Below are 26,087 nucleotides of genomic sequence, written 5' to 3'. Positions count from 1 at the left end.
CAGTTGCATTCGTCCCAAACATTATTGTTGGTGTCTATGGCGTAATAACAATAATGTTTCCTGTAAATTGACTTAGGCAATTGTTCTTGGAGACAAAAATAATTGTCGATCCAAACAAACATATCTGGTTAATAGCTCTAAGAGTAATCTTCAAGGAGGATGGTACATATTCTCCAGCTTAGTGTAAAAAGCGACGAGGTCCTAGAAGCGGTTATATCCATTGAATAAAATACGGAGTTTAATGTAATGTATTTTAAATAAGTGGATGATTCAATTAGATTTTCAAACCTAAAATTCATAACAACAAACTCATTAACCTTGGAGAATAGCCTAAATCAACTTGGAAAACCATCATAACTGTCCAGTGGAGTATTATCCAAAATCAATCCCAAAGCTGCGCCCCCAACCATCATCAGGACAATTAATGAAGCTTTGCAACCCGATCACACAATTTTTTCAATTAACGAGAGTTTTGTTTTCCTAAACAATGCCCGCGGGTTTGGGGGTGTGGAGGGGGAGGGGCGGCCGTTTAACCTATGAACCTACCACATGAGGACTAATGCATACAATTTTCCGTATCATTAAGTTTTCGGCCGGGACGAACACCTTTGTTTAATCGACTCTCGAGGACCGACAGTCACGACTGGGACTTCAGATGGTATCGGGACGAACACACGCACACGCGCGAACACACACACACGCGCACTCACCTGCGTCGCGGTCACACGTCATTGCACTCTAGGATGGGCAAACACGAAGAAAATGTATGAAAGTTCAAGGTGATAATCTATTTGGTGGTTTTTGCGTCGATTTCCTATCTTAATAACTCAACTTAACAGTGTGGGTATTTAAAACCAAATGTGAGTGCAGGTAGTGTGGAGTAAGATTTTCCGTACCTTTGATCAAACAAGAAAAGCTACGTCAGGACGATTAGGAAAAAGATCAAGGATAGCTGGGTCCCTTTCCAATCTCTAGAATTACTGTCTTTACTCAGGATCGAACCAACAACCCTTTGATCGTAAGGTGAGCACTGCAACACAGCGAGCACTGTGTTCGCTGCTGCAACCACTAAGCTAACTAGGTACATGGTAATACATGGTATTTTATTATCATGGTCCTACAGGTACTGGACCGACGGCCATCCATGGATTGGCAAAAACTGAATAAACTTCTTGGCTGTACATGTCAAGGGACTCAAGGACTGAACGGGACCATTGTGAGGTTAAAGATAGAGTTTTATGGGTTTACCTGTAAGAATAATTCACTTACCAGAACCTCAATCGATAAGAGGGGGGTACATATCTCTCAGACAGACAATATGATCAATATCTTATTGTTACACAGAAAGTAAAAATCCTACTCATCTGGAAACTTGAAGACAGCAACAAAATTAAACTTACTCATAAGTAGACGTTTTTAACTCGTTAAGATTTGTCTGAACACATTGTTAGTGTCCTCAGTTTTCACCAGCTAACCCCAGCACATGTTAGACTGTAAAAGCATTTCTCGATGACCCGATTTACACAATGTCAAGCTAGGGCTGTGGGTGATGCGCCAATGTAAACATTGCAGTCAGCTGTAGCCCAGATGTGGATGGGACAGACGACAGTGGCACATCTGGGATCAGCTGATTGTGGCAGTAAAGACCACACACGTCATGTCGTCAACAAACCAAGAGACATTGTAAACAAGTGTATCCTCCGTCTCTACCTTTACTCCCGCCTTAAGTTATTAGATTTCCCTCCAAATGTGAAGCAATGAAAAACCATCTAGAGACATTGTAAACAAGTGTACCTTTAATCCCGTCTAAATTCCTTAAATTTCCCTCCAAATGTGAGGACATGACATTGACAAACCATCTCTACGTTGTTAACAAGTGTATCTTACTCCACTACTCCGTCTCTACCTTTCCTCCTACCTAAAGTCATTGATTTCCCTCCAAATTACACGACATCGACAAACCATCGAGAGACGTTGTTAACAATCATCATCTTCAACGCCAAATCTGCCTCTCCAACAGTACAACTGTACCTTTAAAAGCAACAAATATTCCTGCCAAATCGACAATACATTGAGTGACATCTCAAACAAGAGTCTTCAACATTGCCACTATTTCCACCACTACAACCTCTAAAAGTACCTTTCCCTCCAAATATGAAGACCTCACTTCGGCAAACTTTCTATGAAACATTATAAACAAGCTTATCCAACACCTCTTCTGCGTCTTTACATTTTCTCCCGCCAAAATTAATGACCTCACCCTCCAAATATGAACGTGTAATGATATGAATATAATGGCATCGAACCAAGAGCAATGCATTGTAAACAAGAGTCTCCGACATCACCACTGTTTCAACCATTATTCCCTCCAGAATGAATTACGTTTCCCGCCAAATATGAAGAGATGATAACTACAGATGTCCTAGTGACACCTAATACGTTTCTATTGACAGTGCTAACTAGCTTCCCAGTCAACACCACTGATTACTAATGTGGCTTACCGACATTTTTGCAAACCTACCGATGACCGACATTTTAACCTATATTCACTCAGAGACTTAAAATAAATGAGAAATTAATTCACATAATAAACAGTCCATCAATGTTTTCGACAAGACAATTTCCCACTATAAGTTCTACTCATGCTGAAGACCAAGAGTAAAATCCCCTCACACCACAGAGCGTCGAGCGGTGGTATGTCGCAGTGTTTGCTGGTATTGGCGCTCCGACCACACTAAAGTTAGTTCTGTTTACAATTACGGCAGCACGTGTGCAGTCCACACACACTAAGATGTCGTCTCTCATGTAAACACGCGCTAAACATAGCTTGACACATGTACAGCATTGACAGCTCCAGTTTCTGCAGCGTGCATCATATTGGCTAAATGAAAGTTTCGTTTGTTGGTTCTACAATTGTTTTATTATACTTAGCATTGAGAGTTCTTTTTGGATATCAGTTATCGAAATCTAAATCATTGTCTGGATAATCGAGTGGTTACAGCGCTCACCTTCAAATCTGATGGTTACTAGTTTGATTCTAAGCAGAGTAGATTTTAGACACAGATGCAACTAGTAATTTGGATATCAACTAATAATGCTACCTAATGGAGTTACGACGCTAAATAGTAACAATACTAGGGTTTGGATCGTGAAAACGTACGAAAATGCCAATGGCATAATCACCTACAAAGAATCACTGATTAAAAACAGATTTACCAATGTTGTCTTTATAAATCGTACAATAGTATTTAATTGCATTTATAACACGAAACGTCTTTTAAACTTAGTCCCAGCCTAAAGAGTATATGGAAGTAATTTTCCAATCATTCATTACAGTTCGAAAAACGATTAAAAAACTCTGATTAAACTATTTTTTCAGCCATCCCTTGAAACATTTCGTTCGTACCCCTTTGCTTTTCATACAAACTTTTATCTTTTTCCCATAGCTAGACACATATGTAGGTAACTCAAACTCAATTGCATTGACTGGCTGGGTAGTTGACTGGTAATAGTGCTCGCCTGACAATCAAAAGGTCGCCGGTTCGATCCTGAGAGGTTAAAATACGCACCTAGGTGGCGTCCACATCTCAATGATTGACAATGATTGTATACACGAAAAAGTAATTAATTTTCTTCTCTACAAAGTCCAAAGTTCAGTATTGAACTGTAGGAATTTTTAGATAAAATATTGTAAATTTAGCCCTTAAACTTTTATTCAATGTTTATATTTCAATATCTCTAAAATGAAACCCCAATTATTGGAACACATTAATGCTAGATTGCTTATATAACCTCCAAGACATTAGGGTGTTACCGTTTCTCTATATGAATGTTTTCAAACATATACAGATGCAAATGTGATGCTAGATACGTTCCAAGGACCAAGACCTGGGAGGATGCAATTTTTTCAGCTGAACATATGGCGGGAAGGAGTGCGGCACCCACACCCACACCCAGGTGAGGCGTTGTTTGGGCGCCCCGACGCTCCAGCCCACCCGCGGGTGGCGCCGAGGCCATATGTCCCAGCGTCTAAACACGCGGCGCCTCGCGTAAACAACAAGGTCTGTTTACTGATACGGAATTATCACCAGGCTTTACGGCGCTAGCCAGGTCTCCGAGGCTGGCACTCGCACACTTTCTCGGAACGTTCTCAGTTGGTTCTCGTCGGAATACTGGGTAATCGATAGAATTGGGTGTAACTATGACCTTTATCTTTCTCAAGTGGTGGTTCATAATAGTAATAATGGTTTGTTTTTGGCGAAGCTTTTCATACAGTGATGTTTTCTTGGGCAGTGTCAAAATCGAATCCATCTTGTGAATCGTGTCTGAAAATCAACCTAGCCTCTGATCAAAGGTGTTGAGGTTGTAATGAATTGTTGACAAAAATGTTCGTGATGGCTAAAACTTCTAGAGAGACCTACAGAAGCGACTTCAAGATCAACTAAAAACGTTGTGGTGGAATGTTCTGCTTATCGAGACCAAAAAGTAATTATCTTGAAAGCAAAGGTATATATCTAACAATCTCACCCTTAAATCTGTGCTAATGATGTCAATTGACAGAAGAGTTAAAAGTTTGTCAGATTCAGTCTGAAGTAAAATTCATTAATTACTGTACTGAAGTATATTCGTTGCTATTAAATGGCAGTCACAATACTGAAGAGGATTGAAGTTTCAATAGTCACTCTGTGAGAATTTCTATCACCCAAGGGAATTTCATGTTAATTTTAACGTCTGAATCTATTCTGACGACTCGGTTGAAAGTTGAAAATAATCTTGATAGTTACTTGCATTTCCACACATATTATTTAAGCATAATCAAAATGTTTTTAAACATGATTGTATTAAAAATCAAACAGACTTTATGTATCTTGTTAGACAAAACTAAGAATAGTACGCCACACAACTTATTGAAGTGGTCAGATATATATTTTCAATATTTTTTGTTTTAATTCAAGTATGAAGCAAACAAAAAATGTAATCACTCATACTAGTTATTTTATATTACTAGCAACATTGTTGCTTAACAGCGTTACTGAACGAAGTACAGTTTTAGATTGTCTGAAGCCTCGGATAAGCAACACATGTTGAGACAGACGACAGATTGTATGTGTCGCCAATACGTGTCAAACGTCGTCTGGGGACTACACACATTCATACAGAATTGGCAACAGCCTTTCTGTTCCGGAGGTCATCCAAACAGACGATCCAGCAATGTGTCAATCATTTAGAGTTTAGCAGCGATACAGTGGAGCATTGAATAACTTGTAGGAGGTTATTTTTGCAATCAACTATTTGAAAATCGTTTCAGAACAATAATAAATCATTTTTAGCGTTGCTATAAGTTGTATTCAATTTCTATGTGCCTCAAATCTTTATCTTAGGTTGGGGCCTATAGAGTTGGAGTCATTTAATTTCTTTGTCTATGTGCAAGTAACAATTATTATTGTTCCAAAAAACAGGGGGTGCCAAAAAATGCGTCACAAATGCACTTTTTTGTCTGTTATTTAATTATTCATGGTAAGTACCTTGTGCGGAGACTATGATTGTAGCCTGGTCAGTTTAAAGAGCAAAAAATATTGGTTTAGCCAGTCTTTTAATATCAAACATGTCCATGGTACAAAATCATAACATTTAATTTCACATAATTTAAGTGCATATCAGAGACTTACATGATAAAGCTAATGGCTCTTCAAATTGCACTTTTTTACCTGCTGATTAAAATGTCAAAGGAAAGATGCGTACGACCGCTTTTAGTGAAATGTATTTCGAAATCACGATGCATTTATAAACTGTCCGTCACTCAAATCCCAGCCCAATCTCCAAATGACCCGCCTTTAGGTGGGACCTTTTCTGGCAGTTTAATGAAAAATTATCACATTTTGGTCGTCTGCCACTCCACGGTCAGGCCCGCCTCTGAAGAGAGGTTCCTCCTCCTCGAATGCGGCCAAGGATTCTATATCATAAGCCAAAGATTAGTGGATTAGTGGCAAAGAGCGTATAACAGCTTTTAATTCGCAGTTTATTAAAAACTTTCACACAATTTATGATTCAAACATGCAAATATGTCTTCGAAAAACACTGAAAAACAACTATTGAGCCGTTTGCTTTCTTTAATCTTCGCTAAATACCTCATCTCTATCAAATCCATTGTTCATCATCCAAGGTCCCGTCAGAGCTTGAGCCATTTGTCTTACATCCGAAAAAACTATTTATGCGTGGTTAAATCTTTTCCTGATATCGTTATCATTCGATACTGAGACAGGGTTGGATTGCTGCTTTACTTTAAATTGTACATGAGTAAAGGTCAAGTGAACGAGGGAGTGAATTTTCTTGTGCAACTCTCCGACTTAAATTGGTTGATTCTTGAGCCAAGATCATGTAAAAAATAAATGATCAAGGAAAGATGGGTCTAGTCTCAAACCGTTAATCAATTAGCCTTAGGCTACTTTTAATTGTTGTGAGTTAGCTATATTTATTACGTCTGATCAAATGGATTGTGGGTGGATAATTTGTTGTGTTTTAGGTTTCATCACTCGGTAAGCCAGAATCGCGATCCCAAAACATTCTAAAAGATAGTTTGCAATGAGTAAAATAGCTGCAAAATGATTTAGAAACATAAATTTAACGCCATTAGACTTTAAATCATAAAATTCCCATTAACATTTTTAAAACATGAAGCAAAACTAATGAAACAATAAAACACAACCGTCCTTTTTGTTGAATGCTCGAGTTATTGGAAAAAACCATAACCTTCAACGTCGAAAATATGTATGACCAGTTAAATAAACTATTACATACCTTCAACTATCTTGGAAGCAGTCACCAAGTTCGAAGTGTACATTTTCACCACCTGAAAAACAAAAAATCAGGTCATTGTAGCAAACTAATTCTCAAGCAACACATACAAATTTAATCTCACCTCTAGACACCAGTTTGATCCTTGACTCTGCAAATGATCCTGATAACAAAACACGATCAGGGGGAAAATGTATTTCGTTACAAATAGAGCCGGCGAGGCCACAATTAGTCAAAATGACAACGAGGAGCGCCCGGGGCGATCATTAGGGCGAAGGTGGGAGGATGAAGCAGAGAGCTGGGCGTAGCGACCGAGCCTATCGTCCATCTAGAACACCTTGGTATGCCGCAAGTCCGGTCTTTTTTCAACTGTTAGGAGCAGAACAATCTTGGCTCCTTCATTGTTCTTGGGATTAGACGTTGTATATTGGAGTTTCATAGTCGGTTGCTGTAAAAATTGTGATCGAGGCGTTGTGGGTGAAACGGTGATGAACTAGGGCTTCTATACTTTGTTTGATGGAACATATATCCTAACACTCTGTCTGGGGACTGACCAATGGTTTAAGGCTCGGAGCAATCCTAGGAAGACGGATTTAAGGAGACAGGTTCTATCATACATACTATAACCACATGCGCTGATATTGGCAAACTGGTTGGAAAGTTATTCGTTAAGGGAGCATTTTGGTAAGTCGGTGCCTCACGACCTGAAGAAGCAAGGCACCATGCCTTGGGTTTTCCACTCAAAATGTATCAGTACTGTTTTCTTTTACTGCACCGGCTCAACCCATAATCTCCCATAGGTTCGCTCTAATGATTTTAAGGCTTGTGAAGATGGGAGCTCAAAACAGTTTGAAAGCAAATACTACTTAATATCTCTACTTACTCTCGTAGTTACTTTCAACCATCGATCTGTTCAACGTAGATTCGAATCCCTAAATGCTACGCAGCTTTCAAAGGATCATCTGTAACCTATTCCATGTAGGTAACCAGATTAAAATACGAAATTTACGAAAAACTTTTTTTGTGTCTAACCGAAATAAGTTCAAGCTATTATCTAAGAGTGTATGGGAAAATATTCTACGTCCTCACTAGGGTTTGTTTCCTACGTAGGGTGTATCCCTATACTTTGTATCATAGAACCTGTCTCCTGGCCCTTCGCCTACCTGTGGACTGCCTCAGTTCCTCGAAGACGGAGGGTCAATAGACAGGCTACATCATACAGACTATAGTATAGTGGTTGTACAGACATCGTCGTGAGGGGGCGAGTTCAATCCCCAGCCATCCACACAAATTTTAAACGTTTCTACCACATCTCACCAAACACGTTTGTGATTCTCCACACAAAATCCCACTGGACACTTGTAGCCGTTGTCGATCAGTTCGTCCACGATTCTGTCGGATATTTAATTATCAGCCTCAAACAGATTGACCCTTGGTACGAAGGTGTGCTTGATCCCACCTGTACGATAGCCTCATCATCATCAGACGCTCGTTAGAGCTGGTCCACTCTTCAACGTCAACGACGCCTTGTATCTGGTCGTGTACTCGTGTATGCAATAACAGGAAACACAGGGTAATTAGAAGTCGTGTGATTATTCAGAGGTGTTTATGGATCAACTCGCCTTGGAGGTTAGTTGTATTCGAGGGGTTTGGGGGAAAACGCACACTAAAACTAGTTTATCTAAGGATGGAATGGTATTTGTTAATTAAAAAAGCATGATCATCCATTAGCTAGATCCAAAAGTTCCAAAATGATTACGTTGCATTCAATTGAGTTAGGTATTGTTAGGCTAGGTTATGTCATTAGGTAGGGTTATGTGATGTTAGGTTAAGTACCTAGACTGCAGAACCAAATCATCCAAATCATTTTACAAATTCGTAGATCTGGCCATAGGAAATATTACTTACGATGTGTTGTGCTAGGTCATTAGGTAGGCATAGTTGATAGAGGGTAGGTGTAGTAGGTTTAGTTATAGGGTGTTAGGTTAGGAACCTACCAAAGGAACTTTACTTTAGACTCTTCTACAAACTCATAGATTTTAACAAAAGTAAAATATGGTTCAGTTATGTCGATTTAGATCAGATTAAGTTGGCACCTAACCCACAGCTCCTAAAAGTGTAGATTCTTCTACAAAATAGTACATTTCATCAAAGGAATTACACTATTAGGTTAGATTATGAGAGGTTAGGTTAGGTGCCTGTTCCGCATCACCTAGCTCACATTGTTGTACAAAGCCGCAAAATTATTAATCACCTAATTTTATTTCTAAGCAAATTACCTTTTACCATAGTCTTAGTTTGGTTCCACCACAAAATTTCTTTAATCATGATCAATATAAACACCCAATAATCACTGATCATCGTTCTTTCACACTTTCTCAACCTCAAGTATTTACAGCAATTACGAGTAGTTTGTAGACAAATTCGAGGAGGGAAATCACGGAGACAGTGGCGCTAGTCACGGCCGCCGGCTCAACTAACTACACAACGTCGGTTATTAATGACCACACAGAGTAATAAATATCGGCGCGCTTTGCCCGCTCGCTTACAGACAGCTGGTATATCTTACCGCCGATTCGTTACTGGCCTAACGGGAGTCAACTAATATGCGCTTTATTTCTGTCTAGTTACCTCCCCCATCAATGTCGTCAGGAGGTTTTAATGTTTTTGAATAGTTGGTTTAATTAGATTTGTTTTGGATTTTGTGAGGGTGGTCCCTTTCTATCTGTTCCTTTATCCCCACCTCTACACAATGCGACTACTCTAAAAGAAGTAGTCCTCCTCCGGCGACATAGAGATCTGTTCTTTACTTAAATTATTTTTTTGTGTATTGGTTTTACATTTAGAGAGAAACTTTAATGGATTTTTCAACCTTGACCTTTACAAGAAGACACACATCATGAAAACTTCGAACGTCTTAATTTGGCAGGATCCTAAGATAGGGAAATCTGTTTGAAATTGACTGATAAATAATTTGGAAGGTAAAAAGGTTGTACGAGACCAATAACTACATTTTTGAAATATATTATTTCAACTGTGCTAAATGTTTCATAATTTTTCAATATTATTTTGTGACATTTACTAACAATTATTTTGATAGACTAAATGCAAAAAAAAAGGCCATTTTGGAAACAATGATCTGCCAAAATAAAAGCACAATGACCATCCGGAATATAAATTATTTCCAGTGGTTTATTCAAGAAGGGGAATGACAGTCAAGTCTGCTGTTCGTGATTTAATATGTATTGATACGTGAACGAGAACCACCGGAGAGTGGAGGGGTGGAGTGGGAGGGGGGGGAGAGAAGAGAAGTTAATGACACTCTCAAAGACATTAATCTGGGAGGGATAGCGATAGACAAACAGAAGAATCACTCATCGAAGCTGGACACAGCGGCGGCATTAACAATCACGACTTGGGTTGAGGAGTCATCGTTGTGTGCTGACTGAGGTGAAGTGATTGGTGAGAACACTCGAGACATTGATGTCAAGTGACTTTCATACATTCATATTATGAATAAATTATTTTTCTTGATAAGGCGTAGATGATCCAAACTGGCAAAAAAGGTATGTAACTCCCTATCATACCTGAAAGACATAAAACGTCTGCAAATACTCAACGAGAGTTATAGGGGTGTTTTGTAACAAAACCCAGAAAACGCAATCACTTCTTGACCAAGCAGAGTAAATTGTTGGTTTGACGTGTTCTTTGGAGCACTCCATAACCTGAGATATACAGAAGGACTTCAGACTTGATAATTTAAGCAGAGGGAGTTCAGATCAGATGGAAATTTAGCTAAACAGACTCCATTCCTAGAAAAATTACTTTGAAAGACACCATGGCTGGAAGTAATGTACTGTACCTTGGAAGACTACATAAATGGGGGAACGTAAACAGGTCGATTAAGAACTAGAAAACATGCTTGCAAAACGATCTCAGACTTAATGTAATGTAGCTCCTGAACAGCTCCTGAAAAATAAAACCAAATCTTCTGTGTACCTACATAAGCAATATATAAAACTAGAGATAAAGTAAACAGAAGTCCTCCTGATCTGGAGGTAATGTACACATAAGTTCTTCATACCTGGAGGTAATGTACTCAGGAGTTCTCCAGGCCTGGAGAGTAATGTACTCAGAAATTCTCCAGACCTAGAGGAAATGTACACAGAAATTCTCTAGACCTAGAGGTAATGTACACAGGAGTTCATCAGACCTAGAGGTAATGTCCAGGTTAGGAATTTGACACTATTCAATGTACAATGTACAATTATTGAATAAAGATATTGAAATGAATTGTACACAGAAATTCTCCAGATCTAGAGGTAATGTACGCAGAAGTTCTTCAGGTCTAGAGGTAATGTATACAGAAATTCTCCAGATCTAGAGGTAATGTACGCAGAAGGTCTTCAGGTCTAGAGGTAATGTACGCAGAAGTTCTCCAGATCTGGAGGTATCGTACACAGAAATTCTCCAGATCTAGAGGTAATGTACGCAGAAGGTCTTCAGGTCTAGAGGTAATGTACGCAGAAGTTCTCCAGATCTGGAGGTATTGTACACAGAAATTCTCCAGATCTAGAGTTAATGTACGCAGAAGGTCTTCAGGTCTAGAGGTAATGTACGCAGAAGGTCTTTAGGTCTAGAGGTAATGTACGCAGAAGTTCTCCAGATCTGGAGGTAATGTACTCAGGAGTTCTCCAGGCCTGGAGAGTAATGTACTCAGAAATTCTCCAGACCTAGAGGAAATGTACACAGAAATTCTCTAGACCTAGAGGTAATGTACACAGGAGTTCATCAGACCTAGAGGTAATGTCCAGGTTAGGAATTTGACACTATTCAATGTACAATGTACAATTATTGAATAAAGATATTGAAATGAATTGTACACAGAAATTCTCCAGATCTAGAGGTAATGTACGCAGAAGTTCTTCAGGTCTAGAGGTAATGTATACAGAAGTTCTCCAGATCTGGAGGTATTGTACACAGAAATTCTCCAGATCTAGAGGTAATCTACGCAGAAGGTCTTCAGGTCTAGAGGTAATGTACACAGAAGTTCTCCAGATCTGGAGGTATTGTACACAGAAATTCTCCAGATCTAGAGGTAATCTACGCAGAAGGTCTTCAGGTCTAGAGGTAATGTACACAGAAGTTCTCCAGATCTGGAGGTATTGTACACAGAAATTCTCCAGATCTAGAGGTAATCTACGCAGAAGGTCTTCAGGTCTAGAGGTAATGTACACAGAAGTTCTCCAGATCTGGAGGTATTGTACACAGAAATTCTCCAGATCTAGAGGTAATGTACGCAGAAGGTCTTCAGGTCTAGAGGTAATGTACACAGAAGTTCTCCAGATCTGGAGGTATTGTACACAGAAATTCTCCAGATCTAGAGGTAATGTACGCAGAAGGTCTTCAGGTCTAGAGGTAATGTACTCAGAAATTCTCCAGATCTAGAGGAAATGTACACAGGAATTCTCTAGACCTAGAGGTAATGTACACAGGAGTTCATCAGACCTAGAGGTAATGTCCAGGTTAGGATTTCGACACTATTCAATGTACAATGTACAATTATTGAATAAAGATATTTAAATGAATTGTACACAGAAATTCTCCAGATCTAGAGGTAATGTACGCAGAAGGTCTTTAGGTCTAGAGGTAATGTACGCAGAAGTTCTCCAGATCTGGAGGTATTGTACACAGAAATTCTCCAGATCTAGAGGTAATGTACGCAGAAGGTCTTCAGGTCTAGAGGTAATGTACGCAGAAGTTCTCCAGATCTGGAGGTATTGTACACAGAAATTCTCCAGATCTAGAGGTAATGTACGCAGAAGGTCTTCAGGTCTAGAGGTAATGTACGCAGAAGTTCTCCAGATCTGGAGGTATTGTACACAGAAATTCTCCAGATCTAGAGGTAATGTACGCAGAAGGTCTTCAGGTCTAGAGGTAATGTACGCAGAAGTTCTCCAGATCTGGAGGTATTGTACACAGAAATTCTCCAGATCTAGAGGTAATGTACGCAGAAGGTCTTCAGGTCTAGAGGTAATGTACACAGAAATTCTCCAGATCTAGAGGTAATGTACACATAAGAAAATCGAAGTTGCGTCCGGAAGCACATCAAACTCAAAGGAAATCTTCCGAGCTCATAGACCTAGAGGATTCGCAGTCCTGAAGGCAACTCCTAGAGGTTGACCTTTGGGCTCCCGGAGATCCTGCGGCCACGACTCTTCTCCACGATCCCCAGGCCGCGGTAATTCTCACTTTGACACCGTAATCACCGACATAAATATGATTCGGATTTATTTCACGAGCTGCGCGCTCTATCTGCGCATGCGCATCTCGGTAAGACACAACTCGCGCGGCGATCGGTCGTGGCGTTAACTGAATTGGACCAATTATACATTTCTCTCGAGTATAATTGTTGCCGACATAAACCACGGGAGAAATCGCTTGTTTTGCGCCTTATCTCCGACACGGCGCAGTGTTGAATGTTGACTTGTAGAATTCAATTATCTGGCTGGGTGTTAAAGTAGATTATTTGTGGAAAGTATTGGAAAGTGTATTTCCGTGGAGGGAGTAGTAAGTGGTATTGTTTGCAAAGATACTTACATAGTTTATTCAGGTTCGTAATAGTGAAATTCGATTAATTAGTATACCTATGTATGCTGAATGATTGCACTTACAATTTAATATCTGTTTAAATTCCACCCGATTCTGTATAGATAAAGTTAACTGAAATTTACTGCTTCAAATTAAAGTGTAAGGGTACCTCATGAGATTTGCAATTCACCAAGATGTTTTGAGGTAAAAGTGGTTTGAATATTTAGTTTAAAAGTAGAATACATGTCGGATTATGAAAGTAAAATGTATGTCACACCTAAGAGGTGTTTAAATCAAATGTTATCTTCAATAATTAATAATATGCACTGTTACCTTGCTTTGTAACGTTCAAAATACGTCAAATATATTATACAGTAAAAAAGGGTGGTTAACCCAGTTGGATTGTTTTAGAAAAAATAAGATTTCAAATCATCAATATTTTTCTCTTAAATTACATAAAAAACATCATACTCCACAAACCCCTCAGGAAAAATATATATATCGATTATTCATAATTAGTTTAATAATTCAAAAACAAACAACATAACAAAAATGTTCCACTTAACCATTACTTAATTACAAATTCCAAAGCAACAAAATTTCAACGAATTCCAAAATTAAAACTGATACTATTGACGAAAATCACTAATAACTCCTAGACGAAATCAATATGTTCGACCACATATTGCGGTGTTTCCACAAATGGTTCGGACGCCAAACGAACCTTATGTCCCTCGATATGTCATGTGGACAGACAGATTGACACTCGGTTGCGCGCTCCATTGCGCCTCCCGAGCAATCATCCAACAGATTGTCTTGCCCCTTCACACGGTTAATCTAGAGGAAACCCGATTGCGCGAGACTTTGCGTTTCTTGGTGAATTTCCCCTACGGATGACTAGTGTTTGTAGTGTTTGATTTGATTTTCGCGTTGTCGTCTGCAATTTTTTTTTTTTTTACAATCTTGTTTTTTATACGATTAATACCAATTATATACAGTAGTCCACTCACAAAATTTAGGTGGTTTAAATGGCAGTTTTTCTGGATTCCCTCCTTTTTTTTAAATTTTATCAACTAATCAGCTGTTGGCTGTTGTTTCGAAGTTAGGTTGAGGTGGAGGGGCTTGAATCGCTTCCCCTTAAACCACCTAAATTACCAGAACAGCACTTTTTTCTTTCTCTCCTTGTTGTATATGGAGAAAGTATTGTTTTCGTAAACATTTTCTGGTTTAAATTTTGGGTGGATATGGCCGTTTTGGGTACCCCTGAACCCAAAAGAAGTGGTATTTTTTTTATGGGGATATTCTTATAAACCTACAAAATAACTGAAACCTTCAATTGGTCTGAAGATGTTAAGTAAAAAAGTCGAGATATATTACATTACATTACATGTAATTGTTTAATGAAAGAGTTTTGTTTTGCCAGTAAATTGTGTTTTATTTTATTGCTAAATACCATGTGTGTGATGATTTAAAATTATTTTAGTTACGTGTTAACTAAAGAATGTTGCATGTTTAAAAAATTATAGATTCGTAAATAATAGCGATTGTGAATACAAATATGATATTACTTTGGATTAGTATAAATAAATATTTAATATTCTGGTAGCCCTTACTGAAATATCCATTGGATCTCGCTCAAATGGTGTACATAACAAATATTGACCGCTAACGTTGACAGCTAAGTATACCCGTCGAAATAATAGGAAATTCAAACTCATTAGAGAGAATAATCAAAAACCTTACATCATTAAAAAATGTGTTAAAGTTTAATTGTAAAAATGAAATAAAAGAAGAGCTATACAAATTAAATTTAATTAATTGAAGAAACTGTTCCTTTTGCAAGCGTTAATTTACCCCAAACACTCACGAAGGAGACTCAATAGAGGCGGTTTCAGCGGCAAGATAAAAGACTGACCCCAAATAAATGGGATTTTGTCACTTTTGGTGAAGCATGGGGGGCAGTTTGGGGCCGCAACGCTACACTGACTCAAACTAAATGCCTTGGGCCGAAATTCCGCCAACATTTCCGTCCCTTAATCCCCTCACGCGAGTTGTGATTTCTTCACCCAAAAATCAGACTTTCTCAACACTTTGCGTCGAATTGTTTTCCCTCCACATTTACAGAATCGCCATTCACAGATGTCGTTAGGAAAAGCTGTGAAAAGATGTTTTTGACAACATAATTTGATGGACAATTTCTAAATAATATGGTATATGTAGGCCGTAGGGGGAATCTCGTAAGGTGTCCATAATTTATTTCAGACAAAACGTGGGTTCTACAATGATGAATTAAAATATGTTTCCACCAAACCATCCCCAAAGACAATCATAAACATTTTAATAATGTTTTTTGAATACAGGGTATACCAAAACGAGAGGTTCTTTGGTTCGAATCTCACAATCATCAAATACAAACATATGTCATATTAAACACAATTTAAAACTCTCCTTTAAACAAACATGTTAGTGGAATAAGAATTATTTTATCTGTATGAAAATTGCGGGTTTTTTTCAGTAAATGCTGTACTATTTTGAATACCCTGTATCTTTCTTGAAAAATCGTGTTTTAAAAGTTGGTTCCTATGAAGAAACGGTTTAATAACAGGGATTTTAGTATTTACTGCCATCTTTTAGCCAGATAACTATTAAAACAAGTCATTAATTACAGTATCTACAGATAAAACTTATTAGTCATTTACCACGGTGCAAATATCACCTCAACCGCTGTAAAATTACGAAACAAGGAAACTCCTTCAACATTATTCCGATTGTTGCGAGTCATGTGATAATAGTAGATAATAGTAGATATAATACCAGAATATGACCCCACTTTCGGCGTTTTAGAGGCACTTTTAGGGCACTTTTTATAGGGGAAAAATGAGAAAAATGAGTGGCTCATTTTTTTGGCCACTTTTTTAAAGACCCAGCTCTCGACCTATACACCCCTATATAAATTTTCTACTTTTGTTAATACTAAAAATCACGTCTGGAATATGGCTCATTTTTTGGCCACTTTTTTAAAGACCAGCTATATTTAGATCTCGTCCAATACAAGCCTATATAAATGTTCAAACTCCATTAAAATTTCAAATCCACATCCATTCCCATGTATATTTTCAAAATCATGTGAGGTTTGTGCGTGAACTCGGGCATGCTCCCGGCTCATGATGTGCTCCCTTGGACATCCTTAGTGGAAATCCATGAGTTCTGGCTACTTGGGAACCCAAGCCATTTGACATACAACGAATCACCCTTTCTCCTAATTACCTTCTCTACCAAATACATGTCCTTATACTTGGTCTTTAACAACTCCTCTGTATAGAAGCCTCCCCTGATTATATTGCCATTTTCATCTTTCAAGATATAAGTCACAGGCTTTGTATTCTTAACTTCTGCTATTGTAAATAGTTCCCCTGTCCAATTTGGAGTATAACCTTTACTAAAAACATGTTTATACTTGGAAATCCTTACGCTATCACCTACCTTATATCTTGGCTTTTTAACTTGCACTACTTTAGAAGTCAACCTCTCATGCACATATTTACTATTCTTAACATTCACTTGGTTAGGCTTCATTCCTATAGATCTATGCACTTTATTATTATATTTTCGAATTAACTTTGGAAGTAAATCCAACCATTTATAACTCCCCTGAGCACTAAATTCTCTATATAACCAATTCTTTAAAGTTCTCTGAAACCTCTCCACAATTGCAGCCTTAGTTGTAGAAAATGTGTGATAGTGATTAATATTTAATTTTTTCATTAGTTTGCTAAAATATTGATTAAAAAATTCTTTTCCATTGTCAGATTGAATGTTTTTAACCCCCTTTGGTAGAATGGTTTTAATGGCTTCTGTAACCACTAACCCTGTCTTATTCTTTAGTGGAGCAGCATAAGCTTTTTTAGAAAATGTATCTATTAAAGTTAAAATATATTTATTGCCAGAATTTTCTCTAGCATAGTTTTGCATATCAACTAAATCTATTTGTATGGTTTCGTTTATACCCAATACTTTAAAAGACCTTCTAATGAAATTCTTTCTTGCAGGCTTATGAAGCTCGTATGCAATTTCATTCATTTTTTATAACATCATCCTTTCCTGTAACTCTAAATACATCACCATTAGCCCCAATCAATAGATTATCTTCCATTCTTTTAAATACATAGTTTTCTGGTATATATGGTCTATTATCTATATACTTAAATCCACTCAAAGATCTGGGGTCAGCAACTAATAAATCAGGATTATATTCCATCAAATTAAAATTTTTTTCTCCATATACAAATTTTGATCCATCGTAATGCATAGATTGTGACATTAGACAAATATCATCCGAATGTTCCCCCTCTGGTAGATTTCTTATGAATTGATTTTTGGCATCCCAACATTTTTCTTTTTTATTATAAGTTATAGTCTGTTCTTTTGTAACACAGTCAGTGTCATCAATGGCAGGTTTAACACGTACTAACCTTTTATTATTAAAATTCCAATAGCCTACTTCCATTTTTGGAACTTGTGAAACATTCACAGCATCTTTACTATCTGTACCTTCCATCAAATTGCTAAGTTTTTGTTTTTTAGCATTCCAAACACCATTCTCTGATTCTAAAAATTCATAATTATTATCATCTTGTACAAATTTACCATCTTTTTTTCGTATTAAAGTCTGTTGTAAAGTGGGCACATCATTTAAACTTTCACCCTTTTCCACATTAGTAATTTTCCGTTTCTTAGCATTCCAAATACCATTTTCTGATTCTAAAAATTCATAATTATTATTGTCTTGTACAAATTTACCATCTGTTCGTATTAAAGTCTGTTGTAAAGTGGGCACATCATCTAAACTTTCACCCTTTTCCACATTAGTAATTTTCTGTTTTTTAGCATTCCAATTTTTATTCTTAGATTCTAAAAACTCATATTTAGTTTTACCTTGTAAGAAGACATCACCTTTTCTAGTTAATGTCTGACCCAAAGTTGATACATCATCTACAAACTCTCCATCTTTAACATTACCAATTTTACGGTTTAAACAATTCCAACTATCGTCTTGTAAATTCAAAGTAGGTTCATTACTAGCCCTGGGTTCTGCAGGCTTATTATATGGATTATATAAACGATAAAATTTATCTATAAACATATTTTTATTTAATAAATAATACCACTTTCTCTCAATTCCTCAATAATGGAATCTATTTCATTATCCACTCCTGAGTTACCGGCTTGGCGACTTAGCCAAAGAAGTCTTAACCTATCTACAAGCTCATTAGGATCATCCCAATAAATATAGTCTATTTTATTACCAGTCACTTGTCTCAAACCTTCACCAACAGATTTAAATAGAGGTTTAATTATATTAAGATATTTAGTATGTCTATTACTTGAAATTGGTGCACCATCTTTGTAACTCTTTAAATGTCCATTTGTAGCTTCCAAAATTTCTTTATAATTTTGCAAATCAGCCGGAGTATAATCCTCAGGTTCTTTTAAAGTTAACAATTGCCACAAACCTTTTGTCCCCTTGTAGGTTTTATTTGCAATTGTAACATCATCATTGGCAATGTCAACTTCCTTATTTCCAATAAAAAATTTATTTGCTTCTCGTCTAATACCATATGTAGTGTCTGTCATACTACTTTTACTGAGGTAATTTCCTAAATAGTCTGATGCTAAAAGACCAAAATCTAATTTCTGTGGGGTGGATTGCTGTAATGGTTGCAATCTTGGTATCACTGGTATTCTAGATGGAGTCATTGGGAGAATCTCCATTCGAGGCCTCTCTGTTTTGGCGATTTTTTTTAATTCTTGTAATGGCTCTATTAAAGGTTGGAATGTTTGGAACCTCTCTTCAGCCTCTAGAAACTTGCCACGTTTCAAAGCTCTATATTTCTCTCGTATTTGATTTGCAGAGTCAACCAATTCTTGTTGAATGTTTTTCATCTTTTATTTACATTTTATTTATCTCATTTGACAAAGGATTGTACTCAAACACTTTATCATGTATTATTAAACAATATGCAGATGTATTTGCTGGTACATTTTCTGCAGTTTCAATCTCTAATTTAATATCAACAATTCCTTCCTTCACTGTTTCGTTCTGTCTAGAACAGTCTATTACAATTAGTGGATATTTCTTCATAAACTCAGCCCTACTAATCATAGGATCTGGGATAGTATTATAGTAAGTCTCTCTAAACCTCATAAACATCTCATAAGCTTTAGAGACATCTCCATTTTCAAAGTCGAGATTTAAATCACTATAAGGATAATATTCAGAGTTTAGAAATACTTTGAGATTTTTTAACTTACAGTGATCAAATTCATCAGTTCTTTTTCGTGCACTATTATCCCTAGCTGTTTGGAAACCAAATATAATATACCTAGGCTTCTCCAAACTTGAAGATGTCTTTACTGACCATGTATGTCTTGTAGTATTGGGATATGATGGAAGTTCATGCAACTCTAAGCTTCTAAATGCAATTTGCAAATTTTTATTTTGCAATAACATCTTTTGTAATTGTAACTTCTCCCCATCTGATGGTATTACATGTGGCATCACCCATTGAATTGAGTTAAGTATAATTTTGGGAATTGCATCAGCAGTACCACTGGCTGGAGCACTAGTGGTTGTTAATATACAATTCAAATCATTTTTGGATCTTTTCAACACCAATTCTTGTTTGACATTTACTAATACCTTATTAAAATCCTCAAATACACCCATTAACAGTTCTAATGGCAAACAAGTACTAAACTTGCCACTTTTATGGAACTCTTTTAAATTCGTGTCAGAATCAAATGCCACATTTGACAATTTAGTTGTTTTATTGTAAGAGCTCAATATTTTCATAAGACTAGAAATTCCTGGGTTTCTTACAATATCTATTTCTTTACCTGCGACTTCATATCTAATTTCATCAAATAAGAATGCAAATGCATTATTTATAAAATGACCTTTATCATGATTTTCAATTTCTCCCTTAATATACAGATAACTCCTACATGGGAGAGTTAGCAAATCTTGATTATTAATACATATTCGAATTTCATCAGAATTATTTATTGCTAAAGTGTTATGGGGAACATAGGAGTGATTTGTAATTTTAACCACACTATCGTCGAATTGGGATTTCCCTGTAACATCTAGAAAATCTTCCATTTTTATTAATAGAAAATTTTAACTTTAGTCCTATTGATCGTAGGAACCTAGCATTTTGTATACTTATAGATAAATTCTTATAAATTCTCATATCTTTTTTATATGACAAGTAATTGTAGTTTCTTCTCCATTAAAGTCAATTGCCTTGTCATGCTGATCGGCAAATGTAATACTGACAACATCTAAACTTCTCTTATTTACAGGAAAATATATAATATTTCTTGGAACTTCAATAATTTTGTAGCCAGGAGGAGCTTCTGGATAAAAGCTATGTATGGTGTGTGATTTGTTTCCATTTAAATAGGACCCGTTTGCAATATTACATTTTACTCTAATCACATTTACATTATTAATGTTTATTTTATTTGTAGATTCAAACTGTACACCAGGAGTAGAAACACCTTTAAATCCCAATAAAACAGACCCTAAACATGGTTTTGTAAAATCAAACACGTGGCTAGAAAGTAATGTCGCTTTCATAGTTTTATTATTAGCTGTAAGGAAAAAGTCTGGGATTTGCTTTTGAATTTCCTTTGCAAGCTCAACCACCTCATATGTTCCTTCAGAAATTTCTATTGTAACTGGAGCTTTGTGGTCATAATAGAAAACATCATCACCTTCTCCAATGGTTAATTTGTTGCCTTTAAGTTTATTTAATTTTGGAATAAGCCCTTTGAATAAAAGTTTGACTTTAGTATTAATTAATGCTTCTCCATTTTTATGTATTATAACTTTAAGTTTACCATCTAATAACTGGTTTAAATCATCAACTAAGATCTCTCCCTTTGGTAATGTTTTTTTCTCTACTTTGTAATATGTTAAAGTATTTAGAGGTTTTTTCACATTAAATATAGAATTATAACTTTGAAAATCAACTAATCCAATTACATAATCATCATTTAATTCTATGGGAGGAAAGAACACTGACTTTAGCTCTGGCTCTGTACCCGAAAATGTTATAGTAAATGAATCCATTTTTATAAACAAAAATTTTTTATGAATGATAAACATAAAATTCCACAAATAGAACTATTTAAATCTTGTATTTGATCGGTTGTATAGAATATTTTATGTCCCTCAAAATATTTAATTACTTCTTTTGGAGGTTGGATTCCAAATGGGTCAAAATAAATTACAATATCTTTATTTTTACGATATGCTGTCCAATGTGTGCCAGATGAACTGTCTAAATTAACTATTCCGCACTCTTTTACTTTTGGTGTTAGATTTTTTAGCTCGTTTTTTAGGTACACCCCCCGGAAGTGAGGCACGTCTTTTGCGGCCTCTAACAGCTGGTAGTTGTCCATTTTTTTTATTAAATTTTAATCCCATTCCCATTTTTGCTTTTGCCTTCATCAAATTTGTCACCGCATAAGCTGCAGCTCTTTCAGCAAGATTTGCGTCATTTGCCGTTACTCTAGTCCAAGCTAAGTCTGCTAATCTCATGTCTGCTTTGTTCCGAGCAGCGGTATCAGGATTATTCATGTAGAATATGTCATGCTCTTTACAATAAGAGTCTAACTTATTTTTTGGAGGTACATTTTTGGCTAGATTTTGACGTATATTCGTTCCAGGTCCACAGTACCGATATGATGGTATGTGAAGTGGAAATGGAAGATTATTTATAAGAGTATTCAATAGCCCTCGACCCCTGTAAGGCTTTAGGAATAAACCTTTGCCTTTTTTACATGTTTTCTTATTATTTTTTACCATTTTTATTATATAAAAAATGTCTTTTATTCAACAAAAACACAAATTTAAAATAGTACATACTAAGGAAAATATACCAAAGAAGTTGGGTCTATTTCCTACCAATATTCGATGTGTTATTTGTGGTCCAAGTGGAAGTGGGAAGACGGTTGTAATTTACAATTTAATTGTAAGAAAGGAAGGATTAAAATTTACAAACTTATATTTAATATCTAAATCTTTAGAACAAGAAAAATATAAAAAAATAATTGAAATATTTAGTTTGTGTGACGAAGTGAAATTACACACGTTTACTGACTGTGAAATCACACCAAATGATGTAAAATCACAGTCAGTTGTTGTATTTGATGACATAAATAGTCAAAATATTACACCAATTTTTTTCAATGGGTCGACATAAAAATATTAACTGTTTTTACTTGTGTCAATCTTACAGCAAAAGTACACAAACATTTACGTGATAATGTAAATTTCCTAATATTATTTAAACAAGATGATTTAAATTTAAAACATGTATATAACAATCATGTTGGTAATGACTTTTCATTTAACCAATTTAGAAATCTCTGCCACCAATGCTGGGATAAAACTAAATATGGCTTTTTTGTAATTGACAAAGAAAAGGTCAAAGAATAATGGCAAATATAGATTTATGTTTGATCAATTTTATAGTGACCAAGCGCAAGCGTATTGATGCCATCTTCTAGAATAAACCTCTTGTCATCGTCAAATGATAGTACTTTCTTGTTCATGGTTAAGGTTTGAAGATGATGATTTGTAGATTTAATTCTTGTCACATTCTCATAGTAATCTTGCCCAGTTGCAATACAGTTCAAATAATGTTGATGTCTAAGGAGATGTTTAACTGTAGCACCATCAGCTCCTTTAGCTTTCTTCACCTCTAAAGCTTGCTTGTCTTCTTCATATAACCATTTTAGAGGAATATAAGAATATAACTTTGGTCTTAAACCACAATATTCATACATAATATGACCATCTAATTCGTCTTTGAACTTGCCTGTGACTTTTTTTATTTTTATCAGAGTATAAGAAATGGTCTTTACTATATCCAGAGGTATCAAAATAGTGCAAGTCACTTTCTATTTCCTTGTAAAAGTCCTCTGTAACTATAGAATACATTAAAGAATCTGTATCAGTCATAAGAAATCTTTTGTTCTTAAATTTTGACATATAATTATAGTGGAAATCATACATTATTACTTTACTAATATCCAAAATTGTCATTCCCAAATATATCGGCTTATTAAACTTTACAACTAATTTATTTAAATGTATAGCATGTAAATTGTTATCGAACTTTTTGCTACAGTCAAACCTTGGATTAGTGACATATTTTGTTAATAGTGACTCATCCTTGAGATATATATCACGAAACTTGCGTTGGTTCATAATTGTTCGACCAAAGAGACTATTATTTAACAATTTTGTAAAAGTCTTTTTCAAAATCATTTTTAGCACATTTGCGTTTTTCAATATTAAAATTAATATAGGGTGAAAGCCATTTTGATTGTCTAAATTTTAAAATTCTATAGTATTTTGTAGCAACCAAACCTAATTCCTCATATTTTTGTAATGCTTTATAATGTAAAATATATTTAGTTTTGTCATTTAAATTAGGTATTAATTTGCCATTCATTTTCTCAGGTGCTAATGGATAGTCATTATGTAAATCATGTAAGCTTTTATCGTATTTTAAATCAACTTCTAAGATATATCCAAACTCATCATTTTGATTGTTTTTGTAGTCTATCTCATTCGTCCAACGAAATCCATCCACGGGTAGTGTCTCACACATAGCTGTGGAGTATAGCGAGTTACAATCTAAATATATTAAATACACACTTTCTTGATTGGGATCATAATGTTTGCCCATATATCTATTATTGGCTTTAGCGTAACGTGTAGAAATCATACTGACTCCTCCTCTGATTGCACTTTCTATGAACAAATGCATGTCAATATCTTGAAATAATTGTAATTTTATACCAGTCATTCTAAGACAAGCTTCCCATGTTAGTCCTGGAAGTGAATACATATGTACGGGGTCAAGTTTGTAATCCTTTAAACACAGGTCTCTAAATGTCTCAAACACATCAGCCAGTAGCAATACATCTGTTTTAAGATATAAATCATGATATTCTTGTAAATTATGTATATTAAAATGGGTCCAGACATTTTTAGCATGTTCATATTCGATGGGAGAGATATGTTCTTTAGTTAAAGTACTGTAAAATTTTTCAATTGGAGGTTAGAGACTCTGCAAACTTATCTGGTCCTGTCATATATTCATAGGGAAATACGCCTTTGCGTTTGTAGTAGTGGATTGTCTATGAATCTAAATGTATTTAAATTGGAAGCTAATTTGTATAATGGAAGGGACAGAAAGTTATAGGAATCTAAAAATACTAAATCATCAACAGAGAATGAAATGTACTTTTCCATATCTTTGGCTATGCAATTTAATTTACGATTAAACTTTCCCAAGTGTTGCATAATTAAATGTCCATCGTAATTTTTTAAGTTATGAAAGAATACTGGTATTTTCTTTGTTACTTTATAGTTTAAATTGCAATCATTGTGGGCAGCTCCACGGTATTGGCCATTTGAATGACAATGTTCCCGTACCCTATCAAAATATAGAGGCTTTTCACAAATATGACAATGTGTTGAGTTTTGGAAAGATGCCTCTTGCTCAGGAGTCATTACAAGGGGGATATATATTGCCATTTGATTTTTAATGAAGTCATAAGTCTCAAACAACCTTTCGAAAAACACATCCATAACATTTTCGCCACTATATAACTCTTCAGAAATAATCTTAGAATCTTTTACTACGACAAATGCAAATCCAGATGGAGTATGGTTGTTAGAGTTTATAAAACACTCAAAATCAGCATAAATTACAAATGGGGCTTTAAGTTGATATTTATAATTTTTAAATTGTAATGTATCTTGTTTAGACATTTCCACTCGTTGGACATCAAAGTTTTTACAATATGTTATATGACACTCCAATTTATCTTTGGTGTAAAAAATGTTGTAAACAAAACTTGCAAAAATGCTTTTTACTGTTATCTTTTGTTGACCGTAGCATTAACCTATTAAAATCACGAATTAAACAGTAATGTGATTTACGACCTTGTTGTAATAATAATAGATCTATATGAGTGTTACTATTCAGTTTGGTTCTTCTTAATGGATATATAAATTTTTGGTCTTCAACTCCAAATACATTAACACTTATATTATTCTTTCTTTCAAATTGATCTATGTCAGATATTTTTACGGGATATTTTATATTTGTCATGTTCAACTTACCTACGTAGGGTGCATAGTTAGAGACTCTATTAGCATGTTTAGCATTCCTTGGATGTAAAGCTGCTAAAATTGACCAAAGGAAGCATTTATTATCAACATTCTTTATATTTAAAACTGCTTTTGTCAATTTAATACTTTTTGGTGTGGGAATGTATGACTTTGGAGTTAGGGGCTTTGTACTTGTAAACGTGCAACTGCCAATATTTAGTGTGGTCATATATCCATCCACTACCTTCCGCTTGATATTTGTGCATAGAAGCGTCAATCTTTAAAAGAGCATTTTCAATTTGAGGCTTTAAATCTCTCTTCTCAATGGTAAGGATAGTAAGGCTTCTGAAATCTGCAATACATTCTTTCTCATTAACTAATTTTCCATTTTGATCTATTGTATATTTTATAAATTTGATTCTCCTTACTAAAGTCCATTTTTATTGGTAGAGGACAAGACTGAAGAGTACTTTTAAGTTCAGTTTTAATCGATTCACCGACA

General features: G+C 35.6%; 1 protein-coding gene across 1 annotated transcript in view; it reads left to right on the top strand.

The window, feature by feature from the left end:
* The first annotated feature begins 11,216 nt into the window (after window positions 1-11,216).
* Window positions 11,217-26,087, top strand: part of LOC129003499 (DIS3-like exonuclease 2) — a 25,014-nt gene continuing 10,143 nt past the window's right edge. The window contains exons 1-2 of the mRNA XM_054431794.1: window positions 11,217-11,341; window positions 12,522-12,764. Coding sequence (XP_054287769.1) covers window positions 11,217-11,341; window positions 12,522-12,764 — 368 coding nt within the window. The remainder of the gene's footprint in view (window positions 11,342-12,521; window positions 12,765-26,087) is intronic.

Source organism: Macrosteles quadrilineatus, unplaced genomic scaffold, assembly GCF_028750875.1.
Source record: "Macrosteles quadrilineatus isolate MER2022 unplaced genomic scaffold, UCM_ALF_1.0 Scaffold_9__3_contigs__length_116548681, whole genome shotgun sequence".
Classification (NCBI taxonomy): Eukaryota; Metazoa; Arthropoda; class Insecta; order Hemiptera; family Cicadellidae; genus Macrosteles; species Macrosteles quadrilineatus.
The sequence above is the reverse complement of the archived record's forward strand: the minus strand, read 5'-3'. Positions and strand labels throughout refer to the sequence as shown.